This window comes from Pleurodeles waltl, chromosome 7 (genome assembly GCF_031143425.1).
Source record: "Pleurodeles waltl isolate 20211129_DDA chromosome 7, aPleWal1.hap1.20221129, whole genome shotgun sequence".
Classification (NCBI taxonomy): Eukaryota; Metazoa; Chordata; class Amphibia; order Caudata; family Salamandridae; genus Pleurodeles; species Pleurodeles waltl.
Genome location: NC_090446.1, coordinates 82,261,663 through 82,280,009, shown reverse-complemented (window position 1 = coordinate 82,280,009; position 18,347 = coordinate 82,261,663). Strand labels below are relative to the sequence as shown.

Here is an 18,347-nt window from a genome sequence, read left to right as displayed (position 1 = left end):
TCAACTGAGGACATGCTGCAGTAAGGACGGTGCCTGGGGTACCAATGGGTAAGCCGGCCTACCCCTGGCTAGTTCTAATTGCCCCCATTGTGTTGTTTTCACTCATTTTCCTACCCCTTTACTCCCTGATTCTGTCTTCTTGCCATTGTACACAGTACTAAGTATTCATGACAACAACATATGTGCAAAAATAAATCCTACTGAACAACCCAAACCATAATGAAAGAGATGAGTGTGAGAAATCAGAAGCACTGAAGTGACAAACACTTTGAAGAGATTTTATTATTTACAAGTTGATTGTGAGTTACAAATTACAAAATAAAATATGTTTAGCCACATTAAAGCGCAACCAATAAATAGCATATGAAAATATAGCAACACACGCTCATCCAAAAACAGTTTTCATTTGAAGAGTTGCTTATAATTGTGGAGATACGCCACAATGGTAAGTACAAAACATTTATCTATAAACTTCGCAGTATGTCTCGATTCTGTGTTTTTTCCTACATCACACAACTGAGGCACATGCATTTGTTTCAGCCCATGAATGGAACCTACACCAGAAGCCTTCATCCGGACAGTCACGATTGAATACCTTTAGAAGTGCTCAAGTGACATGTAGATTGACCCATGTAGTGCACTGCAAGGTTTTGAAATCATTTTCAAGTTGGAAGAGTGATGTGGGATCCCAGCGACTCTCCAGTACAGGAAGGGATCTGTCCTAGAGTTCTGCAAGAATAACAGCTCATCTTTGGAAAAGTCTATTATGCTGTTTATTTATATTGACTCAGTTTTAGCAATAGAGACTCTTTAAAAGATGTAGACAACAATGCACAGTTTATTATTTTAGAGAAGAGGGATGTCTGATAGAATGCATAATATTTTCCTTAAATGGACCCCAATTTTTCCCTTTATGCAGCAGCGTCAGAAAGAATATATAGGCCACGTCGTCCTCCCATCGTCCTAAGTACAACACAGCAAGCAACGACCTCTTATTCAGTAGCTAACTGCGCCTACTCTGTGAACGAAAAGCTCTTATATATGTTTCATGGTACCTACCCTAGCCTGTCTCTAGCTCTCATTAGCAGGTCCCGCTCTCTGCTTTTCTTGCCCCCTCGTTCCTCAAGAAACTTACACCCTCCCTTCTTGTTCCTCTGTTCCTTCTCTTTCTAATCCTGGCATTTACTACATTCTGTATGTGCTCTTGTTTACTCTTTCTCTTCCATTCAGAAGCACCTTCTCTAGTTTTGACCTTTCTGCCTTCTTCTATCACACTTCCTCATACTTTCACACTCACTTATTGACCCTAATTCTGTATCAAGGAACTTAGCTAGGGTTCACCAAACTAGTGGCATGATCCTGCCATCCATCAAGGGCAGGTGTGGTACACAGCCAACACGAGCACCACAGACACATGCGTCAATGGCCAGTAGGAAGTACCTAACTCCAAAACCATGGACCAACCGCACATTTATTAGATTGTATGGTGTCAATGAATCAGCACTGAGCACCTAACCTGCCATTTCTGGAAGCCAATTGGAAAATTAAACTGCACAGACTATGTCACTTCCTCAAAGGAAGTGATGTCACAGCCATAACATACCCTTCATTTCAAAGTGAGTAGGTCTATTTTACAGTCAAAATAAAAGCCCAAACATTCTTATGTAGATAATATGTGAATTCAGAAGAAAACAGGGCTGATTGCAGAGGCCCCCTGACTTTTTGCCCCCATTTTCCACTTTTTGCTGGTGTTTTCCTGGCTCTGATGGTGCCCTGGGTACTGCTAACCAGTCCCAGGACCTGTGCTCTGTATAAAATAAGTATGCAAATTAGGCTAATTATAATTGGCTAAGTCAACCTACATATAAGTCCCTAGTATATGGTAGGGCATGTAGGTTTAGGGACCACAGCATAGGTGGTGCACCCATAGGTGCACTGCTGAGGTGCCCAGTGTCATTTTAAAGACAGGCCTGCCGTGCTGGCTGCTTTTAAATTAAAGTTGCATGCAAATTCGACTTTGGAATTAAAGTAGTTCCAAAGGCTTAAACTCCCTTATTTGTAGATATAAGTCACCCCTAAGGTCTGCCCTATGTGCCCCTAGGGCCAAGTGCCATGTAACTATAAGCAGGGACCTTATAGAAATAGTCTCATAAGCCCTGGTGAGGCAAACCAGCCAAATTCGTTTTTCCCTCATTGTAGTGAATGGCCTCCATGGGCTAAAATGGGGAGCCTTTATTTTAATTTATAAAGCCCCCTTACGTGTCAGATACCTCATGTTTGGTATTAAATTATTGTTATAATAAATCCCACAACTTACAATTGTTGGATTTAATATAACTTGTGCAGTAAAGAGTTTTAAACTCTACCTAAAATGTTGCCAACTTTAGCATTGCAGTGCTCTGATTAGCCAGCCTATGGCAGCCTGGCCAGGCTGCCTTGATGAGGTGTGAAGTGGCCTGGGCTCAGCAGAATAGAATGTGCCTGGGGGAGGAGATCTTCCCTCAGCAGATGGAGAGGCAGGAAGGGGGAGGGCTGCCAAACTGGTCTTCGAAGGCAGGGAAGGACATTTGGAGCAGCTGGTTCAAGGAGGGACTCCCTGTTTGCTGCAGGTGAAAAATTGCTAACCAGAGCCCCCTGCACCAACTCCTGAAGAAACTGACCAGCTGACCACTGTCCAGTGGCTAATTTGGAGTTTGCTCCAGGTGCCTTCTGGGAGTTGTAGTCTGCACCCCTCAAGGAGCATCTCAGAGCTTCTGGAACCTTGGGATGAGCTGTGGACCTCAAACAAACTTTAAATGTACATCTGGAAGAAGATCCAGAAGTTTGAATAAGTTTGGAGAACTTTTGGCGAAAAGCTCCATAAAGGGACCAACCCGCCTCAGCAACTCTAGCCGGCGTGCCTCAACCGCGACCCAGCCTGACTTGCAGGTTCGTCCCGGTGAAAAAAAAATCTCTTAAAAAGTGTCTGAATGTAGAAAGTTGACCTGGACCTCCCAGGCTGTGTATCCGAAGAGGGCTCCAGGGACGTCGGATCAAGATTCAGGTGTGCCCAAGTCGAACGATTTTCATCTTGAAAAAATGACTAAGTCTGCAGGTAAAATTCTCCACCAAGGGCTCCCATGACGCATATCCGAGGAAGAGTTCCAGGAGTTCAGATTGGACTGGCGACTTGGTCCCACTGAAGAAAATCTTCAAGATAATGACTAAGTCCAAAGGTAAACTTTTGACTGAGGCCTCCCACTGGCTGTAGCCGAGCAGGGCTCCATCTCGGTCGGCATTAAACTTTGACTTTGCCCCGGTTGAGGTGTGACCAGATGACCAGATTGGTGCTTTTCCTTTCTATGCACTAGAAAACTGTAATTCTTTAAACATTTATATCTCCGGTTCCCCTTATCTGATTTTAATCTTTTTGGTGTTATTGTAAAGATAAAACTATATTGTATTTTACTTATTTACTGTTTTGTGATGTTTAAATGCTTTACACATTTGTCTCCTAAGTTAAGCCTTGTCGCTCGTTGGCGAGCTACCAAGGGTTGAGCTGGGTTTAATTTATTGACACCTAACTGGACCTAAGTGGAGGTTAGTGGCCTATTGCTAAGTGTAGGTACCTACTTGCCCTTACTAATAACCCATTTCCCAACATTTTGAATGCAAATATATGCTATACATATCTTGTGTTCATATTTAAACTAGATATCGAAGCCGGTCTAGTTGTTTGTCACTTCAACACAGTGAACGATGGAGGCAAAACATGAGTCCACTTTTAAAAAAGAATGCATTTATTTATAAGTATTCAGTCACATCTGCTATGCAATTAAACAATGATTAAAGAACTGAAATATCACTTTAAAAAGCCATGCACTCTTACACTATCATCCTTCATAATTTAAACTCATCCAGTTAGTATTAGTAGAGAGTCAAACCATGGAACATAAGTATAGTTTTTCATTCAGGCGTCTCTGAAAGTAGGCTAATGCTATGTTTTTAGTAGTGCTATGAAGCCTCTCTCTGTCTTTGTTAGTGTGATACAAAGGCAAGCTATATATTATCAGATAAATTGTGAAAAGAACATTTAAAACAGTTTCACAGCTAATCAAAGGTATATTTTGCATAATAAGTGTACACGTGACTCCGTTCTAAAAGGTGAGATAATCTTTTGAGTATATTTCAAAAAGGCAGCTTCTAATGAGTTGCGCAAGCTGTATGAGGGCACTTATTAGAGAGATCATACTTTGGTACTAACCCTTTCTTAAAAGATAAGGATGCTATCAATTGCAGCCATGTCCATATCTTCAAGACATCCATCAGGTATGCTAATCATCATTTTTAACACACTTTTAAACCAGTGCTTAATTTTAGGGGGATGGTTCCGGTGGTTGGTACTGACACTTGGGGCATGTTCATACTTGTTTTGCGCCGAATTTGCATAATTTGTTTTACGCAAATTTGGTGCAAAACTAACTCCATATTTATATTTTGGCGCTAGACCATCTAGCACCAAATTTGTGAAGTTAAAGTCATTGTTTGAACGTGGAAACCTACTTTGCATCAATGAGATGCAAAGTAGGCGTTCCCGTGCAAAAAATAACTCTAAGGCCTTAGCTTTGTATTTATCCCCCTGTGCTAAAATCATGCACGGAGGGGAAGAGGGGGCAAACAATGGTGCAAAGCTTTTTTTGCACCATTATTTATCGCCTGGGTCAGGACAGGCGTTAGGGGACCTGTGGGCCTGTTTCCATGGGGGAACACCATGGAATAAGCCCACAGGTGCCCTCCCCATCCACAGGGACACCCACACCAGAGGAACAGCGGAGGATGGGGACCCCATCCCAGGTAAGTACAGGTAAGTTTTTTTTTTCTTAAAGTGCCAATGGGGCCCCTGAAATGGGCTCCCCTACATGGCACTGGGTGCAGTGACCATGCCTAGGAGACCCTGGTCTTGTGTGCTGGCCACTGGGATGGTGGGCATGAATCCTGTCTTTTCTAAGACAGGAGTCATATGGTATAGATGGTTTTGCATCAGAAAATAACGCTAGGCTGGTTAGAGTAATCTTTTTTATTCTAACCTGCCTAATGTCATTTTTTGGTGCAAAACCCCTTCTCCCACCTGGCTAACATCATTTTTCTTTTTTATGCTAGCCTACCATTTGCACCGGCTTGCACCATTTCATAAATATGGTGCCTGGCTGGTGCTAAGCAATGGTGCAAGCCGGAGCAAAACATTTTGGTGCAAAACTGTGTTAGTGCAGTCTTGCACCAAAAAGTATAAATCAGGGCCTTAAATGTCAACACCAACACTTATGACAGTCTGTCACATGGTGATGCTGTTTGTCTAATTTACAGACAAGCACAACAACAGTTGTTTGTTAATTCAATTTACTTTAAAAATGACTAATACGCCTGCCTCCCCATCCATTCTTAGAGCTTTGGAGGCCTGGAATAGTCTGAATTGTCACACTTGGTGGAGCGCGATGCTTAGAAGGGGAGTTGGCACTATCATTGGCAGCGCTGGCAGAAGCAATGGTGGTTGTGAGCTGCAGTGGCCTCCTGATAAGTGTCCTGGCACTTATTTATTTACAAAATAAGCATTGCTTTAAGCATTCTTCCAGAAAGCAGGTGGTGCCCCTTTCTCCACCTCCAAAGCAGTGGAACTGAAAGTGATTCCTTATTTCTTCTTAAGCTGGCCCCTCCCAAACTCGGTGGTTCACAATACAGAAGACACTGCCTCCTCCTCTTCTTCCTCTCTCACCAGTGGAAAGGTCAGGCCATGATTAACAATGTTCCTGGCCAGACCCTCAAGCCTGTAACATATGTTACTTTTGGGGGCCAGACCCCACCGGCCACCACAACATGGTACCTCTTGCATGGGGCAGCCAAGCAGTTTTGAATGTAGATCCAGCCTAGATTGCCTTGTCCCTCTGGTGTGACCACAGGAGAATTGACTGTGGTTCGCTCCACTGTACTTCGTTTCTGTATTTTGGCACAAATTAGAACCCAAAGATCATATTGTTTTGTGTCCACAGGAGAAGCTGAAGTAAGCCTACTGCACACACTCTAGAGGTCCTACATGTGTCTTCCATCTTGGCTTATGTATCTGCTCATACAAGGTCTATGTGGGCTTGTTGGCAAGTCAAGACTTGGACTTAAGAAAACCAGCAAGCACCGGCAACCTTACCTTGCAAAAGATACCCAAAATGCTGCATCAAAAAGCTTCACTTTATCTCATTTAAACAAACAGTTAAACACTGATAGGAATACAAGACATTATTCATGAACATTGTGACATACACAAAACACAAAAGCATTGAACATTGTCAAATAAAGGAAGTAACGTTTAAAAAAACTTGCTTGTTGTTACTGCAATTTAGCATCTCAATTAATTCTAAATCAAATAAACTGCTGAACGTCTTAATCAAATATAAAATTTTATGGTATCTTAATCCAATGAACCTCAGCGACTTAGCCATACATGATCAGATGGTTCTTTATCAATCTACACAATATACACAATTGTTCCTTATTAAAGAAATCGTTCAAGGAAGGGGTGATGCCCCAAAATGGCGGTACAATGAAAGAAAAGCACCCATATTGGCATTGATTTGTGATCAGTAGAAAAGGCGCAGTTCAATGGCAGCTGTTTATTTCGCATTAACTCTTGCGAAGAATATCTGATTTATAATATTCACCATCTTCCAACCAACAACAAAGAGCCAACAATTTTTTATCAGTCAGTTTGAAAGATGTAAGGGGTATTATATAATTATTAACCACAAAAAGATTCACTCCACAGCAGGGTCTGCTCTGAATATGGAATATCCGAGGATTCTCAGCAGAGACAAAGTAGGCTATTAGTATCAGTATTTTCTATCTGAGCCAGAAGGCAAATGGCTTCCTGAATTTCCCTAGCCTAGGAAAAAGCAATCCCTAATTTAAGATTTAGAACCTAGATTGGAATAGATTTGGATACTCCAGCGGCCGCTCACAATAACATAATCACTCTTGTATTTAATATGAGCAAGCAATGAGTTCCTGCAAGCGTATCACCTTTTTAAAAATATTATGTCCAGCATTTTTTTTTAAATATTACCAGCTGCACTCTCAAGATTGGATTAAGAAGAATTAAATACTTATAATTTTCCAAACAGGGTTTTGCAAATCTTAGTCAACATTCATTAATATATTTATACTTGTCAATAGGATATTACTATTTCGGAAGAAGAACATGACACCACAATTTTGTGCTTTTATTGATACGAAGAGTTCATTTGGCACTGTTAACCAATTTGAGATATCTGATAAAATGAGGAATATTACCATGCCAAACGCAATCATAAGTGCCACTTTACTACTATATGAAAATACGTGGGCAGAGGTAAACATGGAAAGAGGAAAAGAGCTATACTGGCAAATAGCAACTTGTGAGGAGGGTAGAACAAGGTGTGTTAGCCCCTCCCCTCTTTATGATATTTATATCTGAACTGAATACATTCTTATCTGAAAGGTGATCCTAGGTAAGTGGGGTCTTTGCACGTCTCCACATTGTTTTATGGAGACGACGTGTCTTAAAAGCTGCACTCCAACTGGCCTCAATGTATTGATCAGCTTGCATTCTACATCGGCTGGAGCAATATTGTATATTGTAACGCTTAAATTGTGAACCATTCCATAAACCAAAACAGTGCATTTTCACTGCTCTTAAAATAAACTCCAAAAGAAGGATTGGGTGATATTTCTATCCACAGTCTATGTTATTGTTCTTCTATGTGGGCTTAAAACAAGCTAAAATGTGGACAAAGGAATCCTAAAATTCACAATGTAGTCTATTCAGTCAAGACAGATCCTAGGTCCACAAACTACAAACAGGAATCAGAAAGCATTTACTACCTTTTGCAGATAGTCATTTAGGTCTTGGATTCATAAGAGTTCAACAATCCAGTAAATTCCAATGGACATTGAAAGAGAGCTGTAATTTATGGTGAGTGTTTCATCAATGAGAGGTCCCACAAACAAGGTCACTTCTTCTCTGCCAGTTTGGTAGAGTAATTTTCAAGCTGAATATGAAAATTTGGAAATATTTTGGGAGTCTTCAAATGTCTTTGTCTGGGTCAAGGTTCAGATTTCCACAACTTGGAATGTACTCATAGGAATGTATTCCTGTGCTATAAGTAGAATGGTGTTACCCTGGGTTAACAAAGAGATAATCCCTTCAAGAAAATTCCTTTGCATGAGGCCAATTTGAACAGGAAAGAAGACATCTCAAACCTACATAGGTGGGTGCAGAGATTGCTGATGGCTGAGTTGACTCCAGAGATTTCAGGAAAACGTGTACCAGCACAGTACATATTTTCAGCTCATAGCTTCTACACAAACTTACTGAACAGCAGGGGAGGAGCATCTGGTAGTGTCTATGGGTGATGCAGGACTGTCTGCAGCTGTGGACCCATCCTGAAGCACTAAGGTCTTGCAGCATCTCAAGGAGTTATACAGCTTCAGTAGACGATGTTGCAGTCGAACAGTTCCCCAGATAATGACAAGGGGGCAGCCAGATGAGTAGATCAACTGCACTAAGCTGTAGGTCACAAACCAGTCACCGGTTCCATCTGTAGCCACATATAAATCATCGCTGACTTGGGCACAGACCACACAAAGGGCATAGAAACCAAACAATACCAATGCCATCTTGGCTACTCGTAGATGCACGGCTGCCCGAGGTCCACCACCCATGCGGCGGGAGTGGCGACATAGTGAGGCCACCAGGAAGACGCTGCAGATGGTCAACATAACCAGAGGAAGCACACAGCCGAGGATGTTAAATGCCAAGCTATAGGTCATGTAAGCCCCTGATGCCTCATAATAATCCCCACAGTGCAAGTCTGAGCCATTGGGTTCTTTCAGTCGGACGTATGCAATAGTTGGCCCACTGAAGATGCTGCAAGCCAGCAGCATGAAGAGTAGGATGGCCGGCATGGCTTTGGGAAACTGTACCATAAGGTGGGTAAGGCATGGAGGACTGACACTGGAGATTTTCAGGGTGTAAAATGCGGAGAGGGAAGCAGTGTACCAGAAGCTAGTGCTACTCACAGTATTTGTGGCAAAGTCCAGAACTTGATACAGCCACCCGCCAGCACGTTGGCAAAGACTTAAGAGGTACACCATGAGCCAGAAGAAGTTAAATGCCCCACTGAGGATGTTGCTCATGGCCAAACTCCCGATGATCAACTCATTAGTTGGAAGTGCCCAGATGGAAGCTTGACTGTGGTGTGAGACAATGGCCTCCAGAATGAAGATGTTCCCAACAAGGCAGGTACAGAGCAGCACACTCGAGGTGGCCAGGAGGCTGACTGTGGTAACTTGTGATGTCATGTCCAGCAGGATGTCACCGTTGGAGGACCAGAGGGAGTCATGGGTCAGGGCAACCAGGGAAATGGTTTCTGCTTGGAACAGCCAGATGGTTTTTATTTTGAAGCCGAGAGGTGAGGAAGAGGCACTGACAGCTCGACAGTGAGCTGGCGATGGGTTATGATTAGGGAAATCCTGATGCAAAGCAGCTCATGGTATGAGGAGGGAGATTTAGTGCAGACGAGAGCATAAAAAGCGGTGTCTGTTACCACCATCAGCAATGAAGTGAAAGACTGGTTTCAGCAATTAGCAGAAAGATTGTTATTATAAGGATCTTTCCAAGACAACACAGGGTGTCAATGGCGGAGGTGAGATACTGCTATGGATAAGAGTGGAAAGAATGAGGAAATTCTCAAAAGATAAATATGTCCACCCATAGAAAATATTAACAGAAAAGGTAAAAAGAGTTCAAGGGACCCTAACAAGTAAGAAGAGGACGGCAAGGAAGGACAAGAAATCACTCTAATGTCTACAACAAGATTGCTTGTGCCTTACATGCATAGAGATTGGCTGTACCAGCCCACACTAGTTTAGCCTGGCAACTCTTATCCCGTCAAGCTCACGGTGTAATGCCTTTAAGATCAAATCAGCTCTACAAGCACAGCACAAACAGTGAGTGGTGGCTAAGACAGTAAGTCCAGTGATGGAGGGAGACAGTTATTCTACCTTACAAGTGGAAAAACAAATGTGATAGCTTAATAGTAAAATACAGCTAAATAAGAAGGTAAAGAAACGGGAAGCCACGGAGAAGTAAAGGAAATAGGAACAATTTTAAAAGTTTAACTAAGCAGCTCTCTGACCTTTGACCCCTGACAACAGGAAGAAGTGGAGAAGGAAAGGCAAGAGGAAGCAATTAGAACACTAAAAAACAAAAACACAGAGCTTGGCAAAACCACCAGAAAGCAGTGCAAACAAGCATTGGCAAGGCCAACAGGTCGGCGTTAGTGTAGTAAGGCATGCAAACCTCAACATACACAAATGCTGTCTGGTGGTAATGGTGACTGTGGCAATGGTGGAGGTAACTGTGTAGGTAATGGTGGTGGCAGTGATTGTGGTAGTAAAGGGGGTGGTGATGTTCATATTTGTGTCCTGACAAAAACCTATTACACCTATTAAAAGCCTATTAGAGTACAAAATACAAAAAAGGAGTGCTTTGGCCCTCATTACAACCCTGGCGGTTGGTGATAAAGTGGCGGTAATACCGCCAACAGGCTGGTGGTAACTACCGCCAAATTATGACCATGGCGGTGATATCTCCGAAAGACAGCCAATGTACCACACTGACCGCCAGGGCGAAACAACAGGCACCACAGCAGTAGCCATCTACAGCCAGGCGGAAGACAAAGTTCTGCCCCCCATATTATGACAACACAATCTGCCACCTTTTCCGGGGCGGTACCCACGCCCTCAAAAGCCTGGCGGAAACAGAGCACAGAAGTCAAAGGACTCACATGGAGATACAGGGAAGAACCACGCCGCCATGGAATCAGAACTACAAGTCTTCCCGATCATCTTCTACGTCATGCTCCACCACGAACACCAACGCCGGCGAAGATGATGACGGTGAGTACAGATGGCTAGCACACAAGGGAGGGCTGGAGGAAAACGAGAGTGACACACACGCACAACACACACCCCACACACACACACCATACGCACAACCAGCTGCACGAGAAAACAATTTGTCCCCGATAAATGGCTGAATAATGCAAGGACAACAGGAATTGACTAAAGTGATTGTAATAAGAACAACATCAAAATAATAAGTCAATGTGGCAATGCAACAGATATGTACAAATATACAAAAAAGGGACACTGCCCAGTCCATAGCTCACAGGGGCCACATGGCCACAGGGCAAAGTCCAAGGCCCCACTCGATTCCTGTACCAATACGGAGAGAACACTGCAGGGGCATCAGTTGGCAAATAGGCAGGCACCTCGGGGGCACCTCAGCCGGATGCAGAAACAAGACCACTGAAGGGGGCAACATGTCAGGTGCTTGGTCCTGGGGAGTGCAAGGCCACAGTCTCTCAAGTGGGTGACTTGCCCACTGGTCTGGAGGGGGCAACATGCCTTGTGCTTGGTCCTGGGGAGTGCAAGGCCACAGTCTCTGGAGTGGGTGACTTGACCACTGGTTCTGGTGGGGGCAGGCTGCACAGTGCCCATGGTGGCTGGACTACATGGCGTCCGCCGGCAGTGACGGCTGCACTGTGGTGGTGGTTGTGGGAGGTTCCTGCTCAGCCCCTGCGCCCTCCGATCGCTGCACTGTGGTGGTGGTTGTGGGAAGCTCCTGCTCAGCCCCTGCATTCTCTGATGGCTGCACTGTTGTGGTGGTTGTGAGAGGCTCCTGCTGAGCCCCTGCACCCTCCGATGGCTGCACTGCGGTGGTGGTTGTGGGAGGCTCCTGCTCAGCCAGTGCACCCTCCAATGGCTGCATTGTGGTGGTGGTTGTGGGAGGCTCCTGCTCAGCCTCTGCATTCTCTGATAGCTGCACAACCACGGCTGGCGGTGGGGGCTCTGTGACAGCCACTGGTGCAGGCTCCTTCCCCTTCTTGGTGGCTGGTGCAGGCTGGTGCAGGCTCCTTCCCCTTCTTGGTGGCTGGTGCAGGCTCTTTCCCCTTCTTGGTGGCTGGTGCAGGCTCCTTCCCTTTCAGTATTTGTGGCCTGGAATCTCTTCCACCACGAGTATGTGCTGCTGAAACTGGGCCCACGGACCGTTTGGCTGAGGTGCTTGGCTGGGTCCTTGACACCCTGGGCATACGTGCAGGATGGGGGGGTGGAGGGGTAGGGAAGAGGTCAATGGTGGAAAGGAAGACCTTTTTAGGGACCTTGGGGCAGGAAGAGGGAGGAGTAATGGGAGTGGAGGATGAGGGAGTGGTTGTTGGAGGTGTTTGCTGGATTTGGGTGCAGGTGCATGGGCTCTATGCTGTTGTGAGGTGGATGGCTGTTGGGTGTCTGAGTGCTGGCGTTTGTGTACTTTAGGAGGGGGGGACAGACACGGACACAGGGGACGTGTGCATGGATGTTGTGGAGGTGTCTGCCACTGAGGTGTGTGTTCTGCTTGGTGTAGTGATGATGCAGGTAGTGGATGATGATGTAGTGCGTGCAGGTGTGAGTGTGGACGTAATTGGGTGGAAGGTGGAGGAGGAGGAGGAGGGGGAGACAGTGGAAATAGTGGATGTTGTTGTGTCTACAAATGAATGTTGTTTGTGTGAATGCCTGTGGGATGAAGTGTGGTGCTTGTGTTTGCCTGTGACACTCTTGGGTGTTGTCTTGTGTGCATGCTCGTCTGGAAGACAGTGGAAATAGTGGATGTTGTTGTGTCTACAAATGAATGTTGTTTGTGTGAATGCCGGTGGGATGAAGTGTGGTGCTTGTGTTTGCCTGTGACACTGCTGGGTGTTGTCTTGTGTGCATGCTCGTCTGGCTGTGTGCTTGGGATAAGTTGGGGTTGAGGAGAATGGGACTAGAAAGTGGTAGTTGGAGGGGAGACGGTAGAAACAGGGACCATGGCTGCCATCAGAGAGGAGGCCAGAGCCTGGATCGATCTCTTTTGGGCCACCAATCCACCGTGAATGCCCTCCAGGAATGCATTAGATTGCTGCATTTGGGCTGCCAGCCCCTGGATGGCATTCACAATGGTTGAGTGCACTACAGAGATGGATCTCAGGAGGTCAATAGCCTCTTCACTCAGGGCAGCAGGACTGACTGGGACAGGGCCTGAGGTGCCTGGGGCGAAGGAGATGCCCACCCTCCTGGGTGAGCGGGCACGGGCAACTCACTGAGGGGCTGATGGGAGGGCGGTGCTGGTACAGGGGTTGGCGGCTGTACCTGTAGCTGGGGTGGTCACAGAAGTGTCCGCCACCACCACGGAGCTCCCATCTGAGGAGGTATCAGAGTCTGTGTTGTCCCCTCCAGTCTCCGCCGTGGTGCTTCCCTCGCCCTCCGTCCCAGTGGTACCCTCAGCGTCGGTGGACTCTGCCTCCAGGGTCCTGTGGGATGCAGCTCCCTCTATCACCGGTGCCTCTGCTCCTCCACCAGATGATGCCAATGCACATGAGGACAGGGTGACAAAACAAGAAAGGGGGGGAAGAGAGGCAAAGGATACACTGGGTCAATGACTGCACCAATACCACCGTTGGCATACACAACACCGTCACACACAGGGTACAGGCCTACGCACTATGCACTGCACTACCAGTGATATTGCTAGCCACCAAGGCATGAGGAGGAGTACACACCGGCCAACTGTAGCACACCTGGGACCCACGCAGCCCGACCGGTAGTGGATGCTAACAAGCTAAGTAGGCAGTATTTCCTCTTCAGACCCTTAGCCACCAGAGGACCTACACTGCTATGTCTGGCCTGGCCTAGGGGCACCCACTGACACCCAACTGGGATCTAGGGACCAGCTCCTGGCTAACCACGCTACAATGACATCAAGTGTCCAGTAGTGCTTGAAGAGCCCGGTCATTAAGGTGTATTGTCTTTCTGTACTGGCTTGGAACTGCCCTGGTGTTCAAGATCCACCCTCAGGTGTATCCTAGTTCCATAGGTTCAACTGTCTGGGTCCATTGCAGACACTGGCAAGCAATATGGCCCCAATCATTACAGTAAAAACACTGCGGGCCCGGACGATGTCCATTTACCTACCCCCTGTGAATAGTTTTGGGGGTGTTTTATTCGTTTGGGAGAGTACGGGGCTCCGTTCAGCGGTTCCGATGGGGTGTCGAGGAAGTGGCCCGGGTCACATGACTCCTAAAATCCAGTGAATCCCTAGAGTCTTGTATTATCGAATTCTGGACCTGAGAAATCTGTCGATTTAGCCTACTTCCTGTACTGTAGAAGAGATCACAGAAAGGTGCATCTGCAACAGTTTATTGACGCCCGACCTCTATGTACTCGGAACTGGCTTAGGCAACACTCCAACTTTAAAACCACTACCGTTGTCCTGTGCCTACCACCTTTGAAGAGATTTTATTATTTACAAGTTGATTGTGAGTTGCAGGTTACAAAAATAAAATCTGTTTAGTCACATTAAAGCAAAATATATACATGCACATGAAAATATAGCAACACACGCTGAGCCAAAAACAGTTTTTATTTGAAGTGTTGCTTATAATTGTGGAAAGACACCACAATGGTAAGAACAAAACCTTTGGCTATAAATTCCGCAGTATGTCTCGATTCTGGGTATTCCTACATCATACAAATGAGGCACATGCATTTGTTAATTTGTTTCAGCCCATGAATGGAACCTACACCAGAAGCCTTCATCAGGGCAGTCACGATTGAATACCTTTAGAAGTGCTCAAGTGACACGTAGATCGACCCATGTAGTGCACTGCAAGGTTTTGAAATCATTTTCAAGTTGGAAGAGTGATGTGGGATCCCAGCGACTCTCCAGTACAGGAAGGGATCTGTCCTAGAGTTCTGCAAGAATAACAACAGCTCATCTTTGGAAAAGTCTATTATGCTGTTTATTTATACTGACTCAGTTTTAGCAATAGAGACTCTTTAAAAGATGTAGACAACAATGCACAGTTTATTATTTTAGAGAAGAGGGATGTCTGATAGAATGCATAATATTTTCCTTAAATGGACCCCAATTTTTCCCTTTATGCAGCAGCGTCAGAAAGAATATATAGGCCACGTCGTCCTCCCATCGTCCTAAGTACAACACAGCAAGCAACGACCTCTTATTCAGTAGCTAACTGCGCCTACTCTGTGAACGAAAAGCTCTTATATATGTTTCATGGTACCTACCCTAGCCTGTCTCTAGCTCTCGTTAGCAGGTCCCGCTCTCTGCTTTTCTTGCCCCCTCGTTCCTCAAGAAACTTACACCCTCCCTTCTTGTTCCTCTGTTCCTTCTCTTTCTAATCCTGGCATTTACTACATTCTGTGTGTGCTCTTGTTTACTCTTTCTCTTCCATTCAGAAGCACCTTCTCTAGTTTTGACCTTTCTGCCTTCTTCTATCACACTTCCTCATACTTTCACACTCACTTATTGACCCTAATTCTGTATCAAGGAACTTAGCTAGGGTTCACCAAACTAGTGGCATGATCCTGCCATCCATCAAGGGCAGGTGTGGTACACAGCCAACACGAGCACCACAGACACATGCGTCAATGGCCAGTAGGAAGTACCTAACTCCAAAACCATGGACCAACCGCACATTTATTAGATTGTATGGTGTCAATGAATCAGCACTGAGCACCTAACCTGCCATTTCTGGAAGCCAATTGGAAAATTAAACTGCACAGACTATGTCACTTCCTCAAAGGAAATGATGTCACAGCCATAACATACCCTTCATTTCAAAGTGAGTAGGTCTATTTTACAGTCAAAATAAAAGCCCAAACATTCTTATGTAGATAATATGTGAATGCGTAAGAAAACAGGGCTGATTGCAGAGGCCCCCTGAATTTTTGCCCCCATTTTTAACTTTTTGCTGGTGTTTTCCTGGCTCTGATGGTGCCCTGGGTACTGCTAACCAGCCCCAGGGCCTGTGCTCTGTATGAAATAAGTATGTAAATTAGGCTAATTATAATTGGCTAAGTCAACCTACCTATAAGTCCCTAGTATATGGTAGGGCATGTAGGTTTAGGGACCCCAGCATAGGTGGGGCACCCATAGGTGTATAGGTGCACTGCTGAGGTGCCAAGTGTCATTCTAAAGGCAGGCCTGCCTTGTTGGCTACTTTTAAATTAAAGTTACATGCAAATTCAACTTTGGAATTTAAAGTAGTTCCAAAGTCTTAAACTACCTTATTGTTACATATAAGTCACCCCTAAGGTGTGCACTACGTGCCTCTAGGGCTGAGTGCCATGTAACTATAAGCAGGGACCTTATAAAAAGTTTTATAAGCCCTGGTGAGGTCAAACAGACACATTTGTTTTTCCCTCATTGTAGTGAATGGCCTCCATAGGCTAGAATGGGGAGACTTTATTTTCATTTATAAAATCCCCTTAAGTGTCAGACACCTCAAGTTTGGTATCAAATTAATTGGTATAATAAATCCCACAATTTACAATTGTTGGATTTAATATATTTTGTGCAGGTAAAGCGTTTTAAACTCTACCTAAAATGTTGCCAACTTCAGCCCTGTAGTGCTCTGCTCTAATTGGTCAGCCTCTGGCAGCCTGGCCAGGCTGCGTTGATGAGGTATGAAGTAGCCTGGGCTCAGCACAATGGAATGTGCCCGGGTAGGAGAACTTCCCTCAGCGGATGGAGGGGCAGGAAGGTGGGAGGGCTGGCAAACCGGTCTTCAAAGGCAGGGAAGGACTTTTGGAGCAATCCAGCACCTCCCTCACATCCTGCAAACCCAGACAAGTTTGGTGCCCCCTGATTAGATTAGGAGAGGGGGCAGGAGAAGGGTGTGTTTAAGATTTTTAGCCACACCAGTGGGAGGGCTCAGCCAGATGTAACCTCCAAAAATCACTTTCAGCCATGATGGATTTTTGAGGAATGTTACTCCCTGGGATTGATTTTTGCCACACTTCCCAGGAAGTGGTCATCACAGGGGGAAGGACCCTGCACCTGCTTGGTGAACCAGGACCCCCCTGTTTTTCACCCAGGAGCAAGGATAAAACTGACAGAGCTGCACCCACACCTCAGATCCCTACCAGATTCCAACAAGGAATAACTACAGGAGAAGAAGGACTGCCCTGCTGGACCCCTGACCTGCACCTGGACACTGCACTCTGGAGGACTGCAGCAGCTGCACACTTGGGCTTCACCACAAGAAGGACTTTTCTGGTGAAAAAATGCTAACCAGAGTCCCCTGCACCAACTCCTGAAGAAACGGACCACTGTCCAGTGGCCAATTTGGAGTTTGCACCTTGTGCATTCTGGGAGTTTTAGTCTGCACCCTCAAGGAGAATCTCAGAGCTTCTGGAACCTTGGGGTGAGCCGTGGACCTCAAAAGAACCTTAAAAGAACATCTGGAAGAAGTTCCAGAAGTTTGGAGAACTTTTGGAAAAAAGCTCCATAAAGGGACCGACTCGCTGTGGCAACTCTAGGTGGCTTTCCTCAACCGCGACCCGGTATGCCTTGCAGGTTCATCCCGGTGAAGAAAATCTCCGAAAAAATCACTAAGGCCCTCATTACAACCTTGGCGGTAAATCCCGCTTACCGCCGTGCAGAAGACCGCCAACATACCGCTGCGGCCGCGGAATTCCCCTACAGGTATTACGACCCACAGCTCGGAATCCACCACAATACAGACACCCACACAAGTCCTCCACACCAAAGGTCAGTGATAAACTGCCGATAACAAAACCGACACCGTCACGCCAACAAGAATACGCCCACACTATCACGACCCACGAATCAACGCAGCGGTCTTTCAACTGCGGTAAACCATTGGCGGTACACACCGCCGCGCTCAAAATACACACACATCTACAAAACACAACCACATTGGACAACACACCTGATACACATTCACAAACCACACCCACAACACTATAAAACACACACCCACATTACCCACAAACCCTGACTACCCGATTTTTTAAAGCAGGCCAGAGAGAGACTACTGAAAACAACACCAGCATCCACACACACACAACACCATCACTTACACAACATCCACGCACCTCAAACAACAAACACCAACACATCCCCTCACACACCACAACAGACACCACCTCACACATCACCCACACCACATCATGGCACCTCAAAGACACCCCAGGTTCTCTGAGGAGGAGCTCAGGGTCATGGTGGAGGAAATCGTCCGGGTAGAGCCACAGCTATTCGAGCATAGGTGCAGCAGACATCCATTGCTAGGAAGATGGAGCTAAGGCGCAGAATTGTCGACAGGGTAAACGCAGTGGGACAGCATCCAAGAACAGGGGATGACATCAGGAAGAGGAGGAACGACCTACGGGGGAAGGTGCGTTCCGTGGTATCCAAACACCAGATTGCTGTACAGAGGACTGGC

The 18,347-nt window shown here is 45.8% G+C and overlaps 1 protein-coding gene across 1 annotated transcript; it reads right to left on the bottom strand.

Moving 5' to 3' along the window:
- Positions 1-8,370: 8,370 nt before the first annotated feature.
- LOC138246842 (taste receptor type 2 member 31-like) lies at positions 8,371-9,363 on the bottom strand. The gene has a single exon (XM_069201596.1). The coding sequence runs from the start codon at positions 9,361-9,363 to the stop codon at positions 8,371-8,373; it is 993 nt and encodes a 330-aa protein (XP_069057697.1).
- Between the last annotated feature and the right edge of the window lie 8,984 nt (positions 9,364-18,347).

Coding starts and splice junctions, on each gene's coding strand:
- LOC138246842 (XM_069201596.1), bottom strand. CDS start 9,363: ATGACATCACAAGTTACCACAGTCAGCCTCCTGGCCACCTCGAGTGTG.